Source organism: Gadus chalcogrammus, chromosome 9, assembly GCF_026213295.1.
Source record: "Gadus chalcogrammus isolate NIFS_2021 chromosome 9, NIFS_Gcha_1.0, whole genome shotgun sequence".
In the NCBI taxonomy this organism is placed as follows: domain Eukaryota; kingdom Metazoa; phylum Chordata; class Actinopteri; order Gadiformes; family Gadidae; genus Gadus; species Gadus chalcogrammus.
In genome coordinates, this window is record NC_079420.1 from 7,040,786 (window position 1) to 7,047,257 (window position 6,472).

The 6,472-nt window shown below is 40.9% G+C and overlaps 1 protein-coding gene across 1 annotated transcript; it reads right to left on the reverse strand.

Annotated features, from left to right (window-relative positions):
• Positions 1–585: 585 nt before the first annotated feature.
• LOC130388954 (T-cell surface antigen CD2-like) lies at positions 586–4,834 on the reverse strand. The gene has a single exon (XM_056598578.1). It carries the CDS (start codon positions 4,731–4,733, stop codon positions 3,723–3,725), a length of 1,011 nt encoding a protein of 336 aa, XP_056454553.1. The 5' UTR covers positions 4,734–4,834; the 3' UTR covers positions 586–3,722.
• Positions 4,835–6,472: the final 1,638 nt, after the last annotated feature.

Here is a 6,472-nt window from a genome sequence, read left to right on the forward strand (position 1 = left end):
TTTTTTGAGTGCTTTTGTTTATTATTATTATTGTAAAAGTAGATTCTGTGGAGGCATCCAACTCCACCTGACACAGAGTTTCGTTGTATATTAAACTCTTGAAGTTATTTCTTAGCACGAAGTACACAACATTTCTTCTCGGGCTGCTCACTACTAAATTACCACTCGGATCAGAACCTCAGCCCTACATGAGGGTCTACCATGGACATAAAAAGAAAGGACCACGGACTGAAAAATGTCCGCCCATCAATTCCTATGGAAACTGCTCAGTGGCGCAGGCATGGGGTCGACTCTCCTCTGCTGCTCTTCGGCTTCCTCTTCCTCTTCCTGTTCCTCCAGTTACTTTCCAAAATAAAGGTCGCTGCACCTTTTCAGTGCTACATAATCAAAAGTGTCAGTGTGATACGGTGTTTCCTAAATAGTAACTTTATTTGTTATCGCTTTATAGCCCCGGATCTAATTTGATTAGCCCCGAATCTTTTTTGTTAAAAAAAGAAAAAAAATATATATAATTATTATTATTATTTATTTTTTTTGCTGCATGCAGAGCCTGTGCTATATCCACACATTGCACATGCCCCCATTTGTTAGGACTCTTGCGTAGCTTACTGCTAGGAATTTCTGTTCTGCTGCTCAAGATTTTAAGCCATGTATTTATGAACTTGCATTGAAGAAAATATATCAGTTTTTTGTGGTCTGTAAATAGGCCAATCTATGAGGCTAAATAGCATGCCAATATTGATGACTGATTGTGTCAAGTGTCTAAGGATGAATGCTAACATGATTTGTTTCCAACTTTTGCCTTAAGTTACAATTTAGCTAACTAACTAGCTGCTGCCCTTTTCAATTCCAATGCTGGCTGTCATTTCATTACCAATGTTAAGTGTCATAAACAGTGATGGGCAGTAACGCGTTAGAAGTAAGGCGTTACTGTAATCCAATTACTTTTTTCAAATAACGAGTAAAGTAAGGGATTACAATTGCAAAAATAGTAATTCGATTACTTTTACTTTCCTGCAAGCAGCCTGCGTTACTGCGTTACTAAACCGTGATTTATTTTTGCCATAGACACTAAAATAATTTGGGATTTTGCCGTATTTGCTTTGTGAGACTGTCTCGTGACAATGACGTAGCTAGCGGCGCGACGACTAGAAGTAAACAACAGACACGTGTGTGCAAGACTCTTTCTTGTGTTAGGCGCACATGGCTAATTTGCATACGCGCACAGGATTCGCTGGCTCCGCAAGACAAATAATCTAACATATTTAATACTCTCTATCCGTCTATCTATCTATCTATCTATCTATCTATCTATCTATCTATCTATCTATCTATCTATCTATCTATCTATCTATCTATCTATCTATCTATCTATCTATCTATCTATCAACGCATTGGTCTAGTTTTAATGTGATGTATTTTGTGTATGTCCAGTCAGACTTGTTGTCTCCCTTGTTATGTGTGGTCTTGTAGGCTATACTGTGTGAGCCGAATCACCATCCTAAATGAATTCCCGACGTGTAGTTTGGTATTAATAAAGACTTGACTAGGCTATTTATCTATCTAGGCTATTAGTCAACAGTTATTCGCCAAAGGCGAAGTGAATAGTGGGGAATAGCCAACGAGACTTAAGGTTTATTTGTTGTTATCAGCTGACATTTTGCGATGAAAACAATATAGAGTTTGAGATGTCAATCATGGGATATTGCCCAATATCCCGAGATAGCGAACCAATCAAATTGCGCCATCTTAGTAGGTTCACGTGTAGCATATAACTATATATCATATCTATGTATTTATCTATGAAACACATCCTTCCATACACACACAGTTCAAACACATACTCTTATTTGACATTAGAACAGCCTAAATGACGCATGCAACAGCATTTTCTGTTTTGGTAAACGCATTACTCCTCTCTGCACTGCAACGGTTAAAAGATGTAAATGTTAATAGAGACTTTGGTTTTAATTATTTTATGGTTGTATTTTATTTACATCTATTCGAATGAAGGTGTGTATACACACCAAAACGATTTTCTTTAAATGAGCATGTTGCATTTAATTTATTTTTTTGTTTGCAATGTGCATAGTTAAAAAGATTGAGACTAATAAAAACAAGTTTTAAAAAAGCCTATTCAGGTTGTGTATAGCTAGTGTGTTTTTGAAAAGTAACTAAGTAAAGTAATTAGTAAAGTAACTAATTACTTTTGAAAATAAGTAATCAGTAAAGTAACAGGATTACATTCTTGGATAAGTAATCAGTAATCAGTAACTAATTACTTTTTCCAAGTAACTTGACCAACACTGGTCATAAATAGTTAACACGGGTGCGGATTCATGATTCTCTAAAAAAGAAATACCCAAAACATGTGATATGTTTTCAATTTGCAGAAAGTTTTGAAAAATGCAGGATGCCTGAGAGCCTTACTGCATTATATTCCATAATAGTTATTTCTTTAGGAACACTGAATGTTGTCTTTTCCTTCACAGAAAAAAAAAATATTTCCACTATAAAATGATGCAGAAAAGGCACAGATAGATGAATAAAAATCCACCAGAATGCAGGAAATTAAGTGTTTGACGCTCAAACATTTCTGGGGGAGCACCCCCATACCCCCCACCTATAATTTGTCCCCCAAAATGTTGAAATGAAACTTAGCCTATATGACCCTGTACGCAGGTTGTATACAATATATCCATAGATATGTTGTTTTGACTTTTTGGATTAAAAAGAAAGCATGTCAGCAAACTCAATGTCGGCCCTTAGTATGATTATCATTTCATCATAGAGTGGCCCTTTGTGAAAATGAGTTTGACACACCTGATATAGGTAATGTAAGGTCTGTCTCACTTGTATTAATTTTACTCTGAAATAACTTGAATGGAACTTTAGATGTCTGGGGATAAGCAGCAGTCAGGTAGCTATTCAAAGCTCTAATTACCTGCCTATTTTTTTTATTTAGGTAAAGCATTATGAAAAAAAATGCAACAAAATTTGCAGCACGCGCACTGTCCTATTCCCTCTTGGGCTAAGCCCCGGATGTTTCAGAAACCTAGAAACGCCCCGCCTAAGCACAAGGTAACTGCCAAACTCTCAAATCCTTCAAAGTAAACAGTGCATGAAACAATACAGAAATCGAGATAAAAAGTGAATATGCAAAGTATATTACAAAATGTATGCGACTTCACAGTTAGCTCTAGCTAGCCTACGAGCAGGTCTTTGCTCACACACACACACACACACACACACACACACACACACACACACACACACACACACACACACACACACACACACACACACACACACACACACACACACACACACACACACACACACACACACACACACTTCACAAACGCAACATTCAATCTATCCCCTAAACACTCTCGACACTCTTAACATGACACCAACTCACCACAGTCAAGCCTACAAGGTTTATACATTAACAACGTACCTGAAAAGGGGGAGAAATTATTACTAGTGTGATACAGTGTTTTCTCAGGAAGTTACCGCGATTTTCCCAGGTACGTAGGGGAAGACAGAAGCAATATACCCAAATAATAATCACAGATAAACTGTTACCAATAATAATTACAGTAACAGATCAACAATTACTTAATAATAATCACAGATAAACATTTACCCAATAATATAGCAAACAATGCAACTTGATAATTATCAAATCATCTGTTGACATAAATGCTGAAGCTGATTCCTCATTTCTCAGGGGCCTTAGGGGCTTTTGTCCTGGGTTTAGGAACTGGGGAAGGTCCTCGCTTCACTTCCGTCGATGTGGGTCCAAGATCATCTTGGGCCTTGGCTACTGATGGTACAACCTCCTGGCTGTAGACTGTGGGCGAGGGACCATGACTGAGCATCGGACTGGGTCTTGGGGTTTCCCCTGAAGGATGCATCATCTCATAGTCCTGAATGCCTTCCGCGGCCGGGGCCATAAGGAGATCCTCTTGCTGTTCCGGCGTCTGCGCCTTCTTCTGTCGGGAACATGCGACTACGGTGATGATGAAGAGCAGCATAATCAGACCGACTCCTCCAGCCACGGCGGCCATTACTGTGCTGGCGTTAAAGCAGTAGACCTTCGGAGGCGGCGGCGGCGGCGGCGGCTTGCACTTTAACTGGACAGGGTTACTCTGGGCTTTGCTGGCGCTGTTACTCACACTGCAGCCATAACCTTTATCACCCTTGAACTTCGCCAAAGACACGCTCAGCGTGGGCTTTGTTTCCCCTGTCAGGAGCTGACCTTCGTGGGTCCAGGCGAAGACCACGTACTTCGGGTTGCGAACGTCGCATTTCAGTGTGGCCGTGGCACCGCTAGAACCGCACAGAAACGTCACCACAGGCGTCGACACTTTCTCGACCACGTACACCTTTCTGCTCCAGCCATTGACGCGCACACCGGTCCTGTCGTACACGTCTGCCTTGTAGTCCCCAGCGCTGGAGTCGCTGAGGTTGAGCAGCTGGAGGGATCCAGCCGCGTCGACGTCTGTCGGCTTACCCCGGCGGACGACTCCGGACGACCTCATGAAGATGATTTTGCTGTTGTGTGCCCAGCGCAATGTATCCTGGTCGCTCAGCAGCTTTTGGTCTAGCGATAAGGTTAGGTTGCTGCCGAGCAGAGCGTAGACGTTAAGAGTCTCCTCGCTTACCGCTGCAACGATGGAGGATGTGGTCAGGAGGAGCACAAAGAGTCGGTAATCATCGTACACCATGATGATTTATCCTAGGCAGGTAATCCCGTGTCTGATTCGCGCTGTCGATTCAGTCAAGGGACATTTCGACAGGGAGCAAGTAGATCAACCGATGATGGAAATCTTCAAGACGGAACCCAAAACCAGGAACCGGGCTGTTGACAGGAAGGGGAAGTGGGTTGGCCAAGTGTCTTTTCTCAGTTCTCTGTGTGCGCCTGAGTAAATCTAGGTGATTGATTCAAAAAAGCTTTGTACAAAGAAACAAACCCACGTAATTTACATCACCGACGTTGCTCAACAAACCACAATAAGCATATTCACTCTGGTGTCATCCGCGTCGCTTTCGTCTGAGTTTGTTCTTCCACTAGTTATCTGTATAAAAGTCACATTCACGTGTTACATGGCCACATGTTCATACATGAATGTATGTATGCTCTTTTGTTGATTTTTTATCTACACCGTTATACCTCAAAAAGTCTATGCAATAATAACACATTTCAATCGCCTTGCTATTGAAATGTTAGGGTAAGGGTGTCAGACATTGACACCCTTTGGTTGAGACATTGGTTGAGTATGTAATATTTGGCAATTACTCTAATAATAGCTTTTACATGGATTACTGGAACAAAAATGGGTCCCTGTTGGCATGTCTATAAACATTGTTGGTTATTGTTTTGACATTTTTGGCCTTCACAGAATGCTAATTAATTTCAAGCGGCCGTCCTAAAAGAAAAGTGTCATGGTTGTATTTTGGAACATTATAAAAATATAGTGTAGGGAATTGGGAGAAACAAGGCAGAGTACGCTAGATTTTGAGAGTATCCAACAATCAGAGCATTTGATTTAGAGATTGCGCATTTGATTAATAGATTTATAGATTGCTCTCGGGATGTAAAGAGAATTTCAGAAATAACCATTGCAAATCACATTGTTTTGGAGTGCTGAGCTCTGAGCTGAGTGTGTGTAGCTTCATGTATGTTCATTCATTTATTTAACCAAAGATTTATATTTTTTTACTTGATGCAGACAAGTGTCTGCTGATTAAATGAAAATGAAAATAATTTCAATAAACCTTCTGCTAATCGGGGGAAGAAAGACATTTTGGCAGAAAGCCACGCAACAACTAGTACTTAACATTTAACGACCAATTACAAGGGGGCTCTCCAGCCAAGATGTATGCCAGCATATCTTCACTCCATGTATCACATAGTTTAAGCTAATAAACTGTTTGCTGAGGGTTTCAATTTTGTGGAATTTGAAGGTGAATGAAATGAAACAGCATGCAACTTTGCTCGTTCAGTGTTCATTGATGGGCCCGTGATGCTTTCAAAGGTAGCAAAAAATCCCCAACGGGGAAAACGAAGAAAATAAAATGGGTTAAAGGTAAAGGAAGCAGTTGATGGTTTTACATGCAGTAAATCACATTAATCAGCATTAATTTGCCATAAAAATGAATTCCCGATCGCCTTTCTCATCCATCTCACCCCCGTGAACTCCCTGTAAACCCCCTGCGGGCCGACTCTGGCCGTCAATGGAAGTCATTGTGCCGCTCAGATTCAGAAATACCTATCATGCTATAATTCATAGCATCAACAGCTCCCCAGAGGCAGGCTCAGCGAGACCAGAACGAGTTAGTTTCTGTGTGAGGCAACTGTATGTAATTTCACACAATTTAGCGGTGATGCACAATCTTTCCACGCTGTACCGCCGCCTTCAAAGGGTCCCTGAGCGAGGGGTGTAACACCTGTTCCTCCTGCTTT

Bases quoted from the DNA above. Each gene is read 5' to 3' on its own strand.
- LOC130388954 (XM_056598578.1), bottom strand. From the start codon at position 4,733: ATGGTGTACGATGATTACCGACTCTTTGTGCTCCTCCTGACCACATCC.